Source organism: Suricata suricatta, chromosome 8 (genome assembly GCF_006229205.1).
Source record: "Suricata suricatta isolate VVHF042 chromosome 8, meerkat_22Aug2017_6uvM2_HiC, whole genome shotgun sequence".
NCBI classification, from domain to species: Eukaryota; Metazoa; Chordata; class Mammalia; order Carnivora; family Herpestidae; genus Suricata; species Suricata suricatta.
The window spans coordinates 43,304,096-43,321,985 of NC_043707.1; the positions used below are offsets into that span (position 1 = coordinate 43,304,096).

A 17,890-nucleotide genomic window follows, 5' to 3' on the forward strand; every position below is an offset into this window, starting at 1 on the left:
CTCTTATCCCTATTTCTTTTCTTTTAGCAAATAGGCTGGTAGGGCGGCCTCCTGGCTCTGGGCCTTCACCTCCAGGAGGCTGTGTCTCTCCTACCCGTCCCGAGCACAGTGCTCACAAGCCAAACTCGGCAGCAGCGATCAGGTCCCCTTGACAGGTGGGTATGGAGTCCAGCCTTGTCTTGCTTAGGGGAACTCCTGCTTGGACAACCTTCACTCCACTCCCTGAAATCCCATTTCCTCTGGTCCAGATTCTCTTTCTGGCTTCCTTTCTTCCTTCCTCCACTCTGTAAATATTGACTGAATGGGCCCGACGTGGGTTGTCCATGCAGGTCCTCACGGTGCCTTCCTTCCAGAGTCCACAATCTAGTTAGGGAGATGGACAAGTTAATAAGCAGCCACCTGGACTGTGACAAGGGCCTAGTGGAAGGACCTGCTTCACCCCTCCCTGGAAGGCTGGTGACTTTCTAGGGGAGGCGCAGCCTGAACATGAGGGCCAGATGGCTGGGCCCTGGAGCAGGAAGGTGCCGTGGCAGAAGTGTGGTGTGGCTGGAGTACATTCAGGTGGGGTCTGAGATGTGTCAGAGGCTATAAAGTAACCCCCCCCCCCGCCCTCATGTGCTGTGCTTCTCAAACTCTATGTTGCCTGGCCCAAGGTGCCCCTGCTATAAACCTTCGTCTTTTCTTTACCATGGGGATTCTAGTGTGTTCTTGAGGGGCAGAATGGACAGAGAAACCTGCACTCAGCCCAGCTCTGCTACTGATTTGTCGACGACCCTAGGAAAGTCACTTTACTGTTTTCTCATTTGTGAAATGGGGAAGAGAAGGTGCCCAAGGCTAAAAGCTGGAGCTTCCAGGAGTGAACTGAGCTCTAAAATTTGAACTCCACAAACACTTTAATCTCTCCTGGAGGGGACAAGGAGCCCTCCAGGTTGACCTGTGATTAGGAGGGAGTTGTTTTGCTGCTGATGAAAGAAATGCTTGTTATCAGGACTGGCTGCTTCATTCCCATGGCTCGGTGCAAAATCAGATGCGGGGTCCCCCTCGGCAGATCAGCCAGCCAAGCCCAGAGCCCTCATGACTGCACAAGCCGGGTGCCCATGATGCGCCCTGCCCACAATTGAGCCAGTGACTTTACAGGTTCTGGTTGGTGCAAGGAATTTAGATTGTGGTGCATGAAAAGGATATTTCTGCCTCAACTAGGCCAGGGTCCATGCTAAGAGGACTACAGTGCCAGCAGCCCACTGTGCCTGCCCCCTGTCACCAGCACCTGCTCTGGAAGAAGGGTCCAGGTTCTGCTTCTCTAGGAAAGACTGCGGTCTGAGTTAGTGGAGAGCTTCAGGTTTCTGGAACAGACTGGGGACTGTTGCAGAGTTTGTCACTGACCCCAGGGTCCCCTGCCCTTGGGGACAGAGTGGCCAATCCACTTTTTGTTAGTCCTCCCTTCTTCCTCCATGGTGACATAATGAGCCTCTTTCATGCTCTGAAACACCAACTCCGTTTTCCGCTCCTTACCTTTGTGCGGGGTCCATCTCATGATAAAGGAGGAAGCCGCCCAGCAAATTTCCTTCAGAAGGTGCTTTCGGAAGCACAGTAAGTAACCACTGTAAGAAATCAGTTAAGGAATGGGAGGTTTTCTCCTCCTCCTCTTTTTCCTCCTCCTCCTCCTTCCTCTTCCTCTTCTTTTCTGATGAGATTATCTTCTGAATTCAGTTTTTAAAAATAGAATGTCCTACTTTTTGTTTTCTTAGATTTTATGTATGTATGTATGTATGTATGTATGTATGTATGTATTTTTGAGAGAGTGTGTGCACTTGAGGGGCAGAGAGAAAGGGGGAGAGAGACAGAATTTTAAACAGGCTCCAGTCCCCTTAAAACTCTTCCCACTGGGGTCTGCCTTCATAGATGACATTCCCTCTCGCGTTTCTTTCAGCCACCCACTCCTCTGCCGCACAGATGGAATCCTCTTTCTTCCTCACGCTCCCAGTGTTGCCTGTCCTCTTCCCAATTCTCACAGTGACCCAGCTTTGTCCTGTTTACTGATTTCTTTTTAAGAAATTTTGTTAAACGTTTATTTATTTTTGAGAGACACACAGAGCAGGAGCAGGGGAAGGGCAGAGAGAGAGGGAGACACAGAATCTGAAGCAGGCTCCAGGCTCTGAGCTGTCAGCCCAGAGCCCAACGCAAGGGTTGAACCCACAGACTTCGAGATCATGACCTGAGCTGAAGTCGGATGCTCAACCGACTGGGCCACCCAGGCGTCCCCACCATTCCTTGATTTCTTGAGGTTCCCTTTGAATTCTTTCTTGCTTTGTTATTCCATCCACTTCCCTGACTTCCTTTTCTCCCCATCTAGCAGTTCAGTTTGTTTGTGTTTTTTCTGTCTACCCACCCATCTAACCACCCACCCATCCTTCCATTCATTCACCCATCCATCAGTCTACTGTCCATCTGTGTGTCTGCTTTGAGTCAGGCACAGGTCCTGGCTCTAGGGACCCACAGAGATGAAATGATGAGTGGCTGCTTTCAAGGACTTGACAGTGAAGTGGGCGTGGCAGAGCATAGGAATACCATGCAATGAGATACGCACGAAGTGCAGAGATGATATAATGGAAGTTTTGGGTAGTGAATAAGGACTTGCAAAGGATGTGCTGGCAGGAGCGACGGGCAAGGTATGAGCAGGAGGGACAGCTTTAGCACGAGAGTATGTAACAGCACCACATGTGCAGGAAGTCTTGGCCTATCGTTGGCACATAAAGTTGGACAATCTAGAGACAGGGCAGGAGTGGGGACAATTGCGTCTGGAGAGGTAGGCAGGGGCCAGATCTTGTAGGGCCTTACCTGTTATTCTAAGACACTCAAGGTTATTCCAAGGGGTCTGGGGTTCCCCTGAATGGCTTTCAGGAAGAGAGCCCCATGGTCAGAGTTTATGCTAGAAGGGACAATCCTGACAATGACGATGAGAGTGGATTTCACTGATGACTCTCTGAGGCAGGAAGGCCAAGCCAGAGACAACAAGGGCCAGAACTAGGCTGTGTTACTGGACTGGGAGAGGACACAGGAGGCACTTTGGAGGTGACATTGGTAGGACTGATTGATAGGCTGGAAGGAGAGTGGGGGAAGGGCACCCAGGTCTCTGGCTTGAGAGAGTGGGTGCATACGGGTGCTGTGGCCCTACTCAGGCATTTCCCAAAGGAGTGTCTGTTCTGCCTCAGGCTGGCCTCAGTTGCCCCCTACATCCCATTTTGTTACCCTGCAGAAATCAGACCTTTATGTCTTGCCTAGATTCTTGAGGTATCCTCTTAATCTCTTCCAGACCATCCTACACATGGTGTTCAAGTCCTCTTCCAGGGGCAGCTCAGCAAGAATCCTCACTGGCTGCACATTGAATAATCTCCAAGTTCTTTCACCTGACTGTCAATATTTATTGCTAGCAGGGACATGGAGACATGGTCTTTGCCCTTAAAGAGTATAATTTTCCACAAAGGGGAGACGTATCACATGTAAAGTAGCTAAATGTCACATGGTCTTTAGAAGGGGAACAGAATTGGTGCTCTGAGGGAAAGAAGGAAGGAGGCAGAGTGTCTCTTAGAGGTGAATCAAGGTCATCCTAGTCTTTTCCCATCGGGCCTTTCCATGTCTGTCTTCCATTCTCCCTGCACCTGTCCTCTCTGGTCTGTCCCCACTGGTCTCATCATTGCTTGAAATGACTCCCCTTTCCCACTTCTGTGTCTTGGCAGACTCCTTCTGCCTGGGATACATTCCCTTTCCCCCCCCCCCCCGCCCCATTTCTGCCTGTTAGAATCCCACCGTCTTTCAGTATTCAGCCCAAATGCGAGCGCTGCATTGAGTTCCCTCTCCAGATGGGATCCCTCAAGGCACATCACCTTTCTAATGGCCTTTGTACATTTCACTGTGTCCAGTACCTACCATGTCTCATATATTACTGCCCCCACCAGCCTGAGAACAGAGATGAAAGACACTGGGAGCCTCAGTTGTGGGTCTAGCCCGCAGATATGTTTCATTAGTTTTCTCTCTCTCTCTCTTTCTTTCTCTCTCTTCCTTCCTTCCTTCCTTCCTTCCTTCCTTCCTTCCTTCCTCCCTCCCTCCCTCCCCTTCTTTCTTTCTTTCTTTCTTTCTTTCTTTCTTTCTTTCTTTCTTTCTTTCTTTCTTTCTTTCTTTCTTTCTTTCTCTTTCTTTCCTTCTTTCTTTCTTTCTTTCTTTCTTTCTTTCTTTCTTTCTTTCTTTCTGTCTTTCTTTCTCTCTCTCTCTCTCTCTCTCTCTCTCTCTCTCTCTCTTTCTTTCTTTCTTTCAAATCACATTTCCTTTAGTGCAAGAATCACAACCAATATCAAATCTACAGAAAAGTACAGAGTACGCTGTAGTGTATACTCAGGACTGATCACCAAGAATGAACAGATTGTCTCTAACACCTCGCTGCCCACTTTTTAAGCACTAAAATATAACGCATATGATTTTGGCACTAGCCCACGCGTCCCCTAAGCTGGTCTTCACACTGTTGTCAAAATTTAGAATTAGGTGGCAATATTTAGAAATCAAGAGAGTTTGTGTAAAGATTGGGAAGGTTTGCTCTCCTCAGAGAGGTGGGAGGTCTGGGAACTTGGGGTGCCTCCCAAGCCGGAACCAGCTGCTACCTCCCCGAAGCAGAGTGAGCCTCCTGAACACAATTCTCCCTTCCCACCCCTCCCTGGGGTCTCCCAGCTACAGTCTGCCTCATTTATGATGTGGGAGACTGGCTTCTGCAGACATGTGGGTCTGACAATCTCATGTAGACCCCTGGAAGTCAAAACACTTTTTTTTGATGCTGGAACTGAACCACTAGCAAATTATGTACCTCTCTGTGCTTCCATTTCCTCTTATGTCAAATTAGGATAACAGGAGTGCCTGCTTTGAGTGTTGTTTGAGTATTATTATAGAAAATGTGTAAAACAATTGCTGGCATCTGATTCTGCTGCTAGCAGTCCATGATCATTTTGTCCAAAATCCTAGGGGCTACATGTGTGTTGAAATTCACATTTCTTACCAAAACGGGAGGCATTACAATCCCAGACTTTCACCTCTACTACAAAGCTGTCATCATCAAGACAGTATGGTACTGGCACAAAAACAGACACATAGACCAATGGAATAGAATAGAGAACCCAGAACTGGGCCCACAAATATACAGTCAATTAATTTTTGACAAAGCAGGAAAGAGTATCCGATGGAAAAAAGACTGCCTCTTTAGCAGGTGGTGCTGGGAGAACTGGACAGCAACATGCAGAAGAATGAAACTAGACCACTTTCTTACACCACACACAAAAATTAACTCAAAATGGTTGAAGGACCTGAATGTGAGACAGGAAACCATCAAAACCCTCAAGGAGAAAGTAGGAAACAACCTCCTTGACCTCAACTGCAGCCTAAATGTCCATCACCTGATGAATGGATCAAGAAGAGGTCGTATATATATATACAATGGAGTACTACATGGCAATGAGAAAGAATGAAATCTGTCCATTTGTAGGAAAGGGGATGGACCTCGAGGGTGTCATGCTAAGTGAAGTAAGTCAGGCAGAGAAGGATAGATACCATATGTTTGCACTCATAGGTCTAACAGGAGAACAGGAGAAACCTAATGGAGGACCAGGGAGAGGGGAAGAGGGAAACAGAGTTGAGGAGAGACAGGGATGCAAAACTTGAGAGACTACTGAATACTGAAAATGAACTGAGGGTTGAAGGGGAAGGGGGAGGGAGGAAAAGGGTGGTGGTGATGGAGGAGGGCACTTGTGGGGAAGAGCACTGGGTGTGTATGGAAACCAATTTGACAATAAACTATTTAAAAAAATTTCACATTTCTTTTAGATTTAAAAAATTTTATTTATTTAATTTATTATTTTTAAAATTTTTATGTTTTCTTTATTTTTGAGAGACAGAGAGAGGTAGCATAAGCTGGGGATGGACAGAGAGAGAGGTAGACACAGGATCTGAAGCAGGCTCTAGGCTCTGAGCTGCTAGCACAGAGCCCGATGTGGCACTCAAACTCACAAACTGTGAGATCATGACCTGAGCCAAAGTCGGAGGCTCAACCGGCTGAGCTACCCAGGCACCCCCCTTTTAGATGTTAATAAGGTAATAAAGTAATATCATAATTACATAACCCCCTCCCGCCCCCCCCCTCCCCAAGAGGCTCTGGGCCAGCACATTGCCTCACATTTTCACGGGAGCTTCCCGGGTGTAATCTGGATCCAGTTCCCACCCTCAGAAAACAGGGAGAGACCTAAGAAAGAGGCGGCCCAGGCTGGTAGGGCATGGTGGTAATAAGTAAAGGGAACTTACTTATAAGGCCTGTCTTGGACGACCCCAAGACAAACGGATCCCTGCACATGCAGATCTTACAGGTTTATGAAGAAGCCTTCACTGGGGTCAGTCATGTATACTGCGCAGGTGTTCTCAACCCCACATCATTATCTCAAGGCCGTGTCCTTGGAGCAACCTCTGGGAGTAGAGAAGACAAGCAGAGCCCGCATTCCAAGGGTCAGGGGAGGGAGGGAGGAGCCTCCGAGTGCCTGCATCCAGCTTCAGGGTCCAGTCATCAATCATGTCTTTTTTTTCTTCACCATTTTTTAAGTTTATTTATTTATTTGGAAACAGAGAGAGGGCAGACGCTGGGGAGGGGCAGAGAGAGAGGGAGAGAGAATCTCAAGCAGGCTCCGTGCTCTCAGCACAGAGCCCACCGTGGGGCTCTACCTCACGAACCTGAGATCATGGCCTGAGCCAAAATCAAGATCAGATGCCTAACTGACTGAGCCACCCAAGGGCCCCACCAGTCATGTCTTTTCGATGACACCCTCTAATACCTTCATCCATTTCTGGGGGGGCCGCACTGCTGGGAGCAGTTGGGACATCAGGGATGCGGAGCCCCATCCTCACCCCAGAGCTGCCCTGCCCTGGCCCCAGGCTTCAGCTTTTCTTTGGATGTTTGGGCTTACTATTGAGAGGAGAAACCTGGAGGTTGGTTTTTGTTATTGTTCTTGGTCTGTTTGTTAATAAAGTAATTGAGAATTTTGGACTTGGGGTGAAACACAGAGTGTCCACGCTCCTAAAGCAGCTGGTCCAGCTGGCCTTCCGGTCCTGCTCACCCTCTTGCACCCCCCCAGTCCCCCTGCCACCTTCCTGCTGGCCCTCCGCCGGGCCATTCACCCACCTGCTCACACCGCCTCCTCCCCGAGGCCAGCCTTGTGGAGTTCACTGTCCCATCTGACACCCTAAACTATCTAATCTCCCTGGGGAAAACCCCTCTCCACACGGCTCCTCCTCGCTCGCCTTCACCCTCCTCCCCTCCCCACCTCCACACTTTGCTATCCTTCCTTAGCACCACTGCTCCGCCTCCTCCCCTGCTTGGACCACCTCCTACCCAAGTCCCCTCTATCCTTCAAGGCCTAGCTGAGGCCCCCTTGCTGTGGGGGGGATGGTTTTCCCAATAACTTGAGTTGAGCTCTGGTCCCTGGACTCACATACACTTAACACTTAGCCCGGTGGGTGGCTAAGCTCATACTTGCACCTTCCTTCACTCATTCACCCTCCTCAGTGCTACACCCAGGTTGGGGGGAGTGGAGAGAGAAGGGAGAGGGTAGAGGTGGAGGGAGGGAGACAGAGGGGCAGGGGAGGGTAGAGAGTTCTTATGCATTAGCTCTAAAGGCCCAGAGCCCTCAGTTCTGTGCCCAGTGTAAGGGCCAACTTCACGGGTCCAAGCATTCGAAGGCTTTTACGCTCACTCAGCTGGGACCACCAACTGGTCAGAGCCTGTCCCCTCTGCCTCTGCTCACATGGAGCCCCCTGGCCCTTTGGCCACGATGCCCCTTCCCTTCCCTGTGAGAATTGCCCTGGTGGGTTCATAGATGTGGGATTTCACTAGGCTAAAAATTCACCCTGAGGGGCTCTTGTCCCAGATCCCACCAACCTTCTTTCCTTCCCTTGTGTGGGATGCACACGCAAAGGTGTGCACACCTTACAAGAGCTTGCACAGGTGCAGTCTCTTGTGTCGTGGGCAGTGCAGTGGGCAGGATGGAGTGTTTCATTTCTCCCTTGACCCTACTGCCTCTCCACTCTCAGCCCTGTGCTGATCCTTTGCCCTTGGGGTTTTGAAGGCAATAGGAACCTGCCTCCCAGCCAGAATGGTTTTCTCCCCCTTTCTCCATAGAATGAAGGCACAAACTGTCTCCCTTGTGGTAATCAAGGTCAACTGCAATCACAATCTGTACATCTTCCAGGTAAGAAAGGAGTCGCTGGATGTGATTCTGGTTCACAGCTCTCGCCTCCCCCACTCCAAGCCCCATGGCCACCTCTTCACCTGCCCCAAGTCCCTTGGTCCTTGCTGGCCTTGATGGTTTTTCTTTTGACTATTGGTCCTCTGTTCAGTTCATGACTGTGTCATCATTAAAGTCCCCAAGCCTGCCTTGATTGGCCTCCTCTGCTGAGGAGGAGGGTGCCCGGGCCAGGGCAGATGGAGGGAAAGGAGAGAGACTAAGGGCGCAGAGGGATGAGCTTCCTTCACAGCAGACAGTATAAGGGAGAGACAGGGAGAGGGAGAAAGGAGTGGGGAGGAGTTAATTCTGGAGGTGTGGGGCAGTAGACCTCTATTTCTTGGGCTGGGTAGGAGATAAGGTTTTAGGGGAATGGATACCTCTTCCCTTTACTTTCCTGAGAACCTGTGGTGTGGTTTCACTGCATGATTCGAAAGGTTAGAGAGTGGCTATGAATTGCCGGGGTGGCCCACATGCATCCCGGGGGGCCCTTCAAGGAAACTGGCATTGGCAGCAGAGGCTGGCCGCACCTCAGCTTCTTCTTTCCCTGCCCAGGCCATCTGGCAAGGGCTTGCAAACCCTCCCAGATGTCCCTCAAAAGTTCTCCTGGGTCCTAGGGCGTCTCCTGCATGGAGCTGGGCGGGAAGGAGGTGACCCAGAGGAGCCGGGGTCTCCCAAGGAGCGCAGCACGCACGCCAGGGCTCACTGGCACCGCTGACAAACCCCTCTGCCCCACCCCCATTCAGCTGTAAATTTAGGCAGTTCAGGCTGCAGGAGTCGGTGGACAGGGGCTTTCACATCAGTCTATCTGGGTTACATGGACTGGTTGCTCTGCAGTTGGTGACCGGGTTTCCTTACAGATAAAAGGAAGTGCTAATCCCTACCTCGTAGGTTTCCGGAGAGGGATTAAGACCTGAAACAGTGGGTGCTTAGTTGATCTTAATTCCCCCCCCCTTTCCGAACACTTCTTCCCACCTCAGCTCCATGCTACTTTTCTAAATAGGAGGTGATGATACCGGAAATGGAAGGGAAAGGAGGAAGGTGTGTGTTCGTGTTAACCACAGTGTCCTTCAGATTATGCATTAAAGCATTTATTACTCTTTTCATTGGGCTGTGTGTAGGAATAGGAATTTTTAAAAGATAAGGAATGTCTCACACATGACAAAGGAAATAGAACCTATAGGGAAAACTCTTCAGTCAAAGAGGCCCGGAGAGCTCAGAGTCGGCAGCAGAGACTTGAGTACCAGCAGCCACGGCAAATCTCCTTGTCTGTCCTCTGCAGTGTGGGGAGGACAGACACTTCTGGTTGGGCTGGGGACTGGGAAGGTTTACCATCTTGTAAAGGAAGGCGGGCATTTTGTAAACAGGAGGCAGTAGGCCCTGGGCTTGTGCCCTTGTTTTTGTGTGAAGCCAGAGTGGGAGAGCCTGATAGACATCTCCCAACACCACCTACATCTACATCCCTGGCACCCCCAAATCAGTGAGTCTTTGCTTTTAGGGTCTCCTTATACTCTTTCACTATTGACCCAATCCACTCCACGGTTTTCTGCTTGGCTTCCTCCCAGCTGAAGAGCGGCTCATACCCCAGATCCCGCTGAGCTTTCTTATAGGAGAAGGTAAACACACTATTTAACAATGTGACCATGTGGCGGGTGAAGGGGGGTTGGTATTTGTAAATTGGACGGAGCAGGAAACTCACTGTTTCCAGCAAGAAGCCAAGCCAGTACTGCAGACATAGGGGAAGACTCATTCTGGATTCAAGGGCGATGCCCCATTCTTTGCTCAGAGCGTAATTGAGGTTATCGTAGCTTTGATGAGGCGTGTCATCCGAGATATAATAGAACTGTCCTCCAATGCTGGGGGCCTTCTTGGGGTCCTGGAGGGCCCTCAAGGCCAGAATGTGAGCCCAGGCCACATTGCCAACATAGACAGGGTTGACTAGGGAGAACTTGCTGTTTTGTTTCAGGACACCATTGTTCTTCAGAGCCTGGTATATATGGCCATAAAGGAATATGCTTCCTTCCCCATAGATATACATGGGCCTTAAGGCACAAGTGTGCAAGGTGCCACCATTTTGAAGAGCCCACCCATTAGCAGCCAGCACAGCCTTCTCCGCAAGCCTTTTGCTGTATGGATATGGACTGGTCCATGTGGATTCGAGATGGTCGTCTTCCTGGCCATTCTGGATGATCTCCCTGTAGGAGTTGGGCCCAGCCACCTCTATGGTACTGGTATAGATGAAGATTGGCACACTAGCCTGGGCACAGACTTCCAAAAGGAGCTGGGTACCTGCCCATGGGGAACACGCAGTCAGTATCAACAATTAATCCAAACAGCCAGTGGTGCCCACAGACCGCGTCCACCCCGTACCCGACAAGTGGGGTAGTTGTTGTAGATCAGGAGTGCACCCCTCTGGGTCTCTGGCTAAGATTTGACCATGCTATAGCCATAGATAAGATGCAAAAAATGCAAAAAGGGAAAGAAACCGACATTTGGGTTCTGGACAACAAAGATTTCTAGGCTTTTAGATTTCCTGGACCCGTGTGTGTACCTTTTTAATTTTGGAAAAGGACAGAAGGTTGCCATTTTATATTTTGCTGAGTAAAGACATTACAAAAATTGTCACTTATCTCTCCCACCTCATTAAAAACAGGTTATTTTAAATATAACATTATTAAAAGGCCATACTCTCAGCATATGGACTAGCATTTTACCTAATCTTGACGGAGTGTTCCCTCCAAAGGCCAATCCTAATTCTGGCTGTGATTCCTTTTACCCATGGACGTGATAAACCTTCCTTTTACTTAGCATTTCTGAGCCGGGCTTCCTCTGGTCAGCCGGGTGGAGGACGGGAAAGAGGAGTGTGCCCTCTGGTGGTTAGTAGCTGTAACAGGAGGATCTTGCAGAATCTCTTTGGCCTGGGGAGGTGACGCAGAGCACCTTCCCCATAAGGAAGGAATTTCCCTGGCAAAACATTGTTTTTCTTTTCCTTTCTTTCTTTCTTTCTTTCTTTCTTTCTTTCTTTCTTTCTTTCTTTCTTTCTTTCTTTCTTTCTTTCTTTCTTTCTTTCTTTCTTTCTTTCTTTCTTTCTTTCTTTCTTTCTTTCTTTCTTTCTTTGGTATTAAAAAAACCCATTTTAAAGTCTTTGTGCAATTTGATTTTCTAGAGACATGGTCTCATTAAAGAAACTCAAATCTATAGGCTGAGGGGGAAATTACCATTCCTGTGAAGTATTTTCTAAACCTGGGAGTGACATTGGTTTTAATTTGCTGATGCTTCTAACGCTTCTCAGGGATTTCAAATCCCTTCTTGTTGGGAGCCCTGGAGAGCAGGAGTTAGGAGAGAGGGGCTAAAAAGGGAAAGTTGGTTAATCTAGTACCCTCCTTGCTGTGTGGAAGTGGTGAGGGTGTGGCTAAGTAGAAGAGAAAGGGTCATTTTTGAGATTGTGCTATCCTAAAGCAATGAATTGCTTTAGAAGAGGAGCAGCTGAATAGACTAATGCGTAACTTTGTAGAGCAGGGCATGGAAGTCAGATAGGACTGGGGATTGGGGTGCTGTAGCCCTAGACAGACTGCCTCCAGGGATCAAAGGATGATATTACATGCCAGGCTAATACGAGATTTAAGCTAATCCCTTAAACAAGTGTGTCTAGTTTTAAAGTAGATTGGAAAGCCATAATTCAGAAAGAGCCACCAGCCAGGCATTTAAGGGATGAGGCTCTAAGGAGGGTGTACTTTGGGCACCTGGCTAGAAACTACTCTTGAACGGGACACCCAGCAGTGAGCTGAAGAAGGCCATTATGGATAAGGGGAAGCTGTTCCCATTAAGACAGTGCTGGGTAATTCTGTCCTGTCAGACTGCTGTGAACTTGTTTTGCTGGGTCTCTGAGCAGGAAGGTGCTAGATATTCTCATTATGCTTGGTGATCTTGCACAGGAGACCTGCCTGAAGGGATCTTAGCCCAGAGCTAAGGCCCATCGCTCATAACGGACCTGGGGGGCTCTTCATATCACAGAGCTCTTAGTTCTCAGCCTTACTGGGTGACCACCAGCTTAGAGGCACACAGAAGGGCTAAGATGAGGACCAAGGAGGCACTGGTAAGGTCTGATTCTAGCCCAGGGGAGGCAGGAGGTGGTTGGAGAGCACGAGTTGATGGTTGGAATGGAACCGATGCTTGATTAGAGCTGCAGTGAAAAGAGCTTTCGTGGCCTTTGGAGACACTCAGGTGTGGTTTAGATTCTAGTTCTCCTACTCAGGGGGCCTGACGAGTTACTCGACCCTTCTCCACCCGGGCTTCCTCCTCTAGAAGTCTGGGGATAACAGCCTCGCATCTCTCAGTGGTGATAAGAAAAAGCAGTTGGCACAGGCTGAGCTCAGGGATGGGGGCTTCTCCTCCCCTCCTCTCCTGTTCTCGGAGCCTCTTTGCCCACCTCATTCCATATCCTCCCTGAGGTACTGTACCTTTCAGATTGACTTTCATGATGGTTTCTCGGCTAATTTCACCTGTGACGTCAATGACAGAGGCGGCGTGAATGACAACAGAGGTGCCCTGGCAGGCTCTCTTCAGGTACTGCTCGTCCAGAATGTCTCCTTCCAGCATGGTCAGCTTGATCTTGCTCTGAAGCTCTGCGTGGACATGAAGCAGGACATTGGAAGGCTTTTTGGATCGGGAAGTTTCCTGATAAAGGTGGCATTTACCCAGGCCTTGAAGGACAGGGACAGTGAGGGGACAGCGGGGATAAGGGGCAAATCCATGGGAGGAACAAGTAAACGCACAGGAATCAGGATGTGTAGCATTTATTGGGAAAGAGCAAATGGCTTGTTTTCACCCCATTTTATTAAAAAAAAAGGAATTTGAGCAGTGAGGGGTCAAGTGGGCCTGGGACAAAAATTATTAAAAAGATTCATGGGATGGGGTGCCTGGGTGGCTCAGTCGGTTAAGCGTCTGACTTCGGCTCTGATCTTGTGGTTCGTGAGTTTGAGCCCCATGTCGGGCTCTGTGCTGACAGCTCAGAACCTGGAGTCTGTCTTCTGATTCTGTGTCTCCCTTTCTCTCTGACCCTCCCCTGTTCACATGGTGTCTCTCTCTCTCAAAAATAAATAAAACAGTAAAAAACTTTAAAAACGAGGGATTCATGGGAAATTCATAAAATTCATTAAGAGAAGTAGGGTGATTATGGAGAATGGATTTATATCCACTGCTCCTCTTACAAGGAAAGAACTTGAATTTAGTTCTGTAGGGAATAAGGCGTCACGTACAGGTTTGGAACAGGAAGAGAAACAAACAGAGCTGGTGTAGGAAGCTAACCCCGGCTGCCGTATATAAAATGTATTGGTGTGGTGCATCTAAAAGAGAACAGGGCAGTAGAGAGGTTCATCAGAATGTGTGCACCAAACTTCAGATGAGATGGACCCACAGAGAGAGCAGGGACAGGGAGAGATACCAGGCTGGACCTTCCAGACCTTACCTGGACAGGTCCTGGTTCTTACTGGAGAGAGGTTAAGAGGAAGAGATTTTGGTAGGGTCCCTGTTAGCCTGAGTAGTTCCTGCTTAGGTGATCAGGAGGATAGTGGAGCCATTGACAGGGAGGAATGCCTTGTCAGATTCCATCTAAAGCAGATATCATTGTGAAAATGAGTCAGCCGCCAAGGGACCAGAGTTCTGACCATGTAGCCAAGGGCAGTGGATACAGCCTCGAGGTCCTTGGCACCTCTGAAACCCTCAGGAGGTGGTACTACCAGTGACATCATCAGCTCACCTAGCCCATGGGATAAACATGGTGTTACACACAGGTTGGGGAAGTTCCCCACACTTTGGGCTATCTCCTTTGTCCACAACTTGCACAGCTGTCTGATCTTTTCCTTCCCAGCTCTCTCATGACATAGTATTCTGATGTCCACTATACAGGAGGGAAACTGAGGCTGAGACACGTTAAGGGGCAGGTCTAAGTCACACTTCTAGTGAAGACTCCAGCTTGCCCCCTGCCTTCGAGCTTTGCTCTGTTTCCCCTGTCGCCCATGGGCAGGATTAGCACTTTTCTTTTCTGAGGCAGATTAAGGATAAATCTGTGTATGTATATATGTATTTAAAGGATAAGACAATTCAACTGAAATTGGCAATGGAGATCAGAGAACAGTGAGAGAGAAATTCAGAGTGAGAAATTCAGGGCTGAGAAAATTCCTTCCTGGGTTACAACCTAAAGAACCATCTGCTCTGCTTAAGCCTCTGCCAAATTTACTCTGTCCTCCCCCCACCCCCAACCAACGTCCCTTTTCAGACAACTCCAAGGCGCCCCGAAGTAGAAGAAAGGTAGAGGAAAAGCTGCAGGAGATCAGTAGGAATTTTGTGTCTCCACCTTGGCCTTCCCGCCTCCTTTCCTCTGTCTCTTCTTTGCTGCTGACTTTAGCGGCACTGATACTTTGAGCGGGGAGAAGCCCAGAGCCTGGAGGGGAAAGGCCTCTTCCCCTATTAGCTTGGAGGGGCGCAGACGGACCAGCAGAGGGCACTGCGGCTGTGCGGGTGGTAGGGGCACAGCTCCCGCCCTCTCTGAGGCTCCGTGGACTTGCAAAGTATTTTGCGTAGCCTTAATATAGAAGTCTGCTTATGCGGTGTGGGCTGGGTTGTAGGGAGACCCAAAGAGAAACTACTGGACAAACCAGTGGTTAAAAAAGCACAGCCGCTGGGGCTAGGCATCCTGGGTTCCGTTTCAGCGTTGCCATTGTTCAGCTGTGGAACCTTGAACACCTTAACCTTTGCTGTGGTCTGAATGTTTGTGTGCCCTCACATTCATGTGTTGGTATCCTGATGCTGTGATGGTGTGAGGAGATGGGGCCTTTGGAAGGCGATCAGGTCATGAGGGTTTAACCCGCATGAAGAGGATCAGTATTCTTATAAAAGAGATCCCAGAGCCAGAGAAAGCCCTCACCCTCCGTACATGTGACAATGCGGCAAGATGAAACAGACCATGAGCCATGACCAGAACGTCACCCTGCTTTGCTCTTGGACTTCTAGCCCCGGAACTGTGAGAAATAAATTTCTGACGGGTTTAAGCCACCCAGTCTATGATATACTGTTATTGCTGCCTGGACACACAAAAAGATGCCTTTCTGTGCCTGCTTTCTCATCTTTTTTTTTTTTAATTTATTTATTTATTCTGAGAGAGACAGAGACTGTGGGAGTGGGGAGGAGCAAAGAGAGAGGGTGAGAGAGACCATCCCAAGCAGGTTCTGTGCTGGTAGCACAGAGTACAAAGTGGAGGCTCAAAACCATGAGACCGTGGGATCACGACCTGAGCTGACACCAGAGTCAGAAGCTCAACCAACTGAGCCACCCACGCACCTCTACTTTCTCATCTTTGAAGAGGAGGACAATATAACCTATCCCCCAGGGATGTCACGAGGCGCAAACAAGTGGACGCGCGTAGAACCCTGAGTCAATGCCTGGCACAGGAAAACCACTGTAGGGCTTCTCCACCAGGATCTTCGAAGAGGCCCGTGCCCATCCTGGACACCACCTGACTTGTCACACTGGGAAACCACTTTGCTTTTCTAGGTTGAACATTGCCTGTTCAGGACATCAGCTGTCAGACGGTCAGTATTGCTGAGACACGAGGGTTACAGATGGTCCATGCTGACCGTACATGTACATGTGTGTTCATCAGAGACACCGCTGAGCCGAGAGGAGAGGAAATGAGACATTTGAGACATTCAGAGCACGGGAGAGACGAGGAGAGTGACAAGCACTGTCTGGGAGGGCGGGGAGGGGGACAGGGAACTGGTTTGGGGGTGCACAGTGGGGGAAATGGGAGAGACTGAAGTCTCACTTTGCCTAGAGGCAGCCCTAGCGCCATAGGACTGGGCCCTCTGCGGGAAGGTCCTGCTGGAGCCCTGCCGTCGGTTAGTCCGAGGGCCTCAGCAAGTCTCTCTTCCTTCGTGCCCCTCCATTTCCTTATTGTCCTGTTGGGTGACACCCAACCTTTCCTACCTCCCTCACAGGGATGTTTTGAGGATTTGGGAGTGGGGCTGAGGTGAAACAGGTCTTACACATCTAGCTTTTGCATTTGCACGAGGGGCAGCAATCTGGGAAAAGAGCAGAGCGGCGAGGGCTCCAGCAAATTCTGCAGCCGCTTTTTTTGTGGTGATGAGCAGAGACCAACGGTTAAAAGAGATGTACAGGGAATCCACACTCTGGAGCCTGGCAGTCTGTCTCTGGCTCCCTTGCTGTCCGCTGCGTATTCTCCCCACCTCTCTCCCTCTCTGTCTCTCTGTGTCTCTGTATCTGTCTCTGTCTCTCTCACACATACACACAGACACACACACACATGCACACACACACTCTCAGCTTCACCTTCACTGCCCTTTCTTTCACCTTCACTGAAGATGCTAAATGAAACAACAGAAGGACCAGGACAATCTTTGCCCGTGGTAGATGTTGCAAAGTCTGAAATCTTCAGAACATCAAAGGGTTGTTGATTAAGGAGAGAACTGATAATGTGCTTTTATAAATGAGAAGAAAAGAGACCTAGAGGCCAAAGTGGCTGACCCACGGTCATCGGTTCTAGTTCTGGATCAGGTCAGACCCAGTCTGCCCATAGCGTTGTAGGTCTTACACTGCACCACCTGTGCAGTCCCTTCTGATGACTTTGGACCCAGGATTAGCCGTGATTTGGTTATAACTGTCCTACCCAGTTGACATAGTTGTTGACATACCTACCCAGGGGTCAAGATGGAGCTACCCACCCTCGAACTCAAGTTCACTTACTAGAAAATTCCTCCCGTACTTCTGGTCTGAAGACTTTGTCCAGCGCCCGGATCTCCTGTAGCTCCTTCTCCTTCACCAACAATTGAACGATCCTCTGACCCAGAAACCCTCCTGCCCCTGTAACAAGGCAGCTCCACCCAGACATGGTCAAACCTGGGTACCAAGAAGCACTCTCCAAGAATCAGAAAAACTGGGGAGCAGATTAGTGTACAGCGGGACCCTGGAGGAAGAAAGAGAGGTCAAGTAGTTACAGGTTCACAAAAACAATTTTGTTCCCTCCACTTTATTTCTGCAGAACTCCCATGCCCAGGAATAGTTGAAAGAAAATGGGAAAGCTCTAACCTGTTTGATTGTTGGAAGCCAGTGGAAAGAGCCTGGGTTCTGGTCTTCTTAAGTCCCAAAGGCAGGATTTGAGTTTTATGCAGTCTTGTTTCTGGCCCAGCCTCTTTACCTTGAGCTCTTACCACATACCCGTGGCTCATGCCTCCTGCAGGGTCCCTCCTCCCTAAAAACTGCTGACCTTTAACATAGCTCTCATTCTTCCAAGGCACCGGAAGCAAGCTTCAGGGCCACTGCACGATAAAGGCTTGGTCCTCTCTGTAACAAGAGATCTGATTGTCCGTGCCAGCTGTCTGGAATCCACAATCTGTGGATTTAATCGCGGAGAAGAGATCTGCCAGAACAATGGGCATTTTTGCCTTGTGCTGCAAATACATGGGGGGAGAAAATCTATTGTAGTCCATTGTCTCCTCTCTCAGAGTGCCATTTGAAATGTTACTGTCTTGCAAAGTCTAGACATTTGCATTGGCAGCAGCTCCAGACAGTGA

At 49.3% G+C, this 17,890-nt stretch overlaps 1 protein-coding gene across 1 annotated transcript; it reads right to left on the reverse strand.

The window, feature by feature from the left end:
- Positions 1-9,372: 9,372 nt before the first annotated feature.
- On the reverse strand, positions 9,373-17,507 carry LOC115297828 (3 beta-hydroxysteroid dehydrogenase/Delta 5-->4-isomerase). Its single transcript, XM_029945958.1, has 4 exons — positions 17,406-17,507; positions 17,064-17,283; positions 12,764-12,928; positions 9,373-10,592 (listed from the first exon to the last, which is right to left on the reverse strand). Exons 2-4 carry the CDS (start codon positions 17,206-17,208, stop codon positions 9,781-9,783), a joined length of 1,122 nt encoding a protein of 373 aa, XP_029801818.1. The 5' UTR covers positions 17,209-17,283; positions 17,406-17,507; the 3' UTR covers positions 9,373-9,780.
- Between the last annotated feature and the right edge of the window lie 383 nt (positions 17,508-17,890).

Coding starts and splice junctions, on each gene's coding strand:
- LOC115297828 (XM_029945958.1), bottom strand. CDS start 17,208: ATGTCTGGGTGGAGCTGCCTTGTTACAGGGGCAGGAGGGTTTCTGGGT. Junction 12,929..17,063: donor AGTACGGGAGGAATTTTCTA/GTAAGTGAACTT, acceptor ATGTCCACGCAG/AGCTTCAGAGCAAGATCAAG. Junction 10,593..12,763: donor CATGAAAGTCAATCTGAAAG/GTACAGTACCTC, acceptor CCCCATGGGCAG/GTACCCAGCTCCTTTTGGAA.